At 60.8% G+C, this 370-nt stretch overlaps 1 protein-coding gene across 2 annotated transcripts in view; it reads right to left on the bottom strand.

The window, feature by feature from the left end:
* The window catches only part of WLS (wntless Wnt ligand secretion mediator), a 38,981-nt gene extending 38,691 nt beyond the window's left edge, over window positions 1-290 (bottom strand). For both annotated transcript variants that reach the window (XM_009883961.1, XM_009883962.1), the window contains exon 1: window positions 185-290. In XM_009883961.1, coding sequence (XP_009882263.1) covers window positions 185-290 — 106 coding nt within the window. The remainder of the gene's footprint in view (window positions 1-184) is intronic.
* Window positions 291-370: the final 80 nt, after the last annotated feature.

Below are 370 nucleotides of genomic sequence, written 5' to 3'. Positions count from 1 at the left end.
GAGGGAGCCGTTTTTTCTTAACTACAATAGCCGGGCTAATTAGCTCATGGGAGCGAGTCAGCGATACTGTAACAAGTAGCCAAACGAGAGGAGCGGGGGGGGACACCGGGGAGGGGGGGGACGGACACCGGGGAGGGGGGAGAAGAGGAGGAAGAAGAGAAAGTTTTGCACCTTCGGCACTCACCGATCAGCCCTCCCACCAGAAAGGCGATGACTTGGAAAACCAGCAGGATCCCCCCGACGATGCAGAGCTTTTTGGTGCTCATGTTCTCGATGATGGCCCCAGCCATCTTCGCCCGTTAGCGAAGGGGGAGCCCCCCACTCCTCCTCCTCCTCCTCCTCCCCCGGTGTCCCGTCCCGGTTCCCCCCC

Source organism: Charadrius vociferus, unplaced genomic scaffold (genome assembly GCF_000708025.1).
Source record: "Charadrius vociferus isolate BGI_N301 unplaced genomic scaffold, ASM70802v2 scaffold423, whole genome shotgun sequence".
NCBI lineage: Eukaryota > Metazoa > Chordata > Aves > Charadriiformes > Charadriidae > Charadrius > Charadrius vociferus.
The sequence above is the reverse complement of the archived record's forward strand: the minus strand, read 5'-3'. Positions and strand labels throughout refer to the sequence as shown.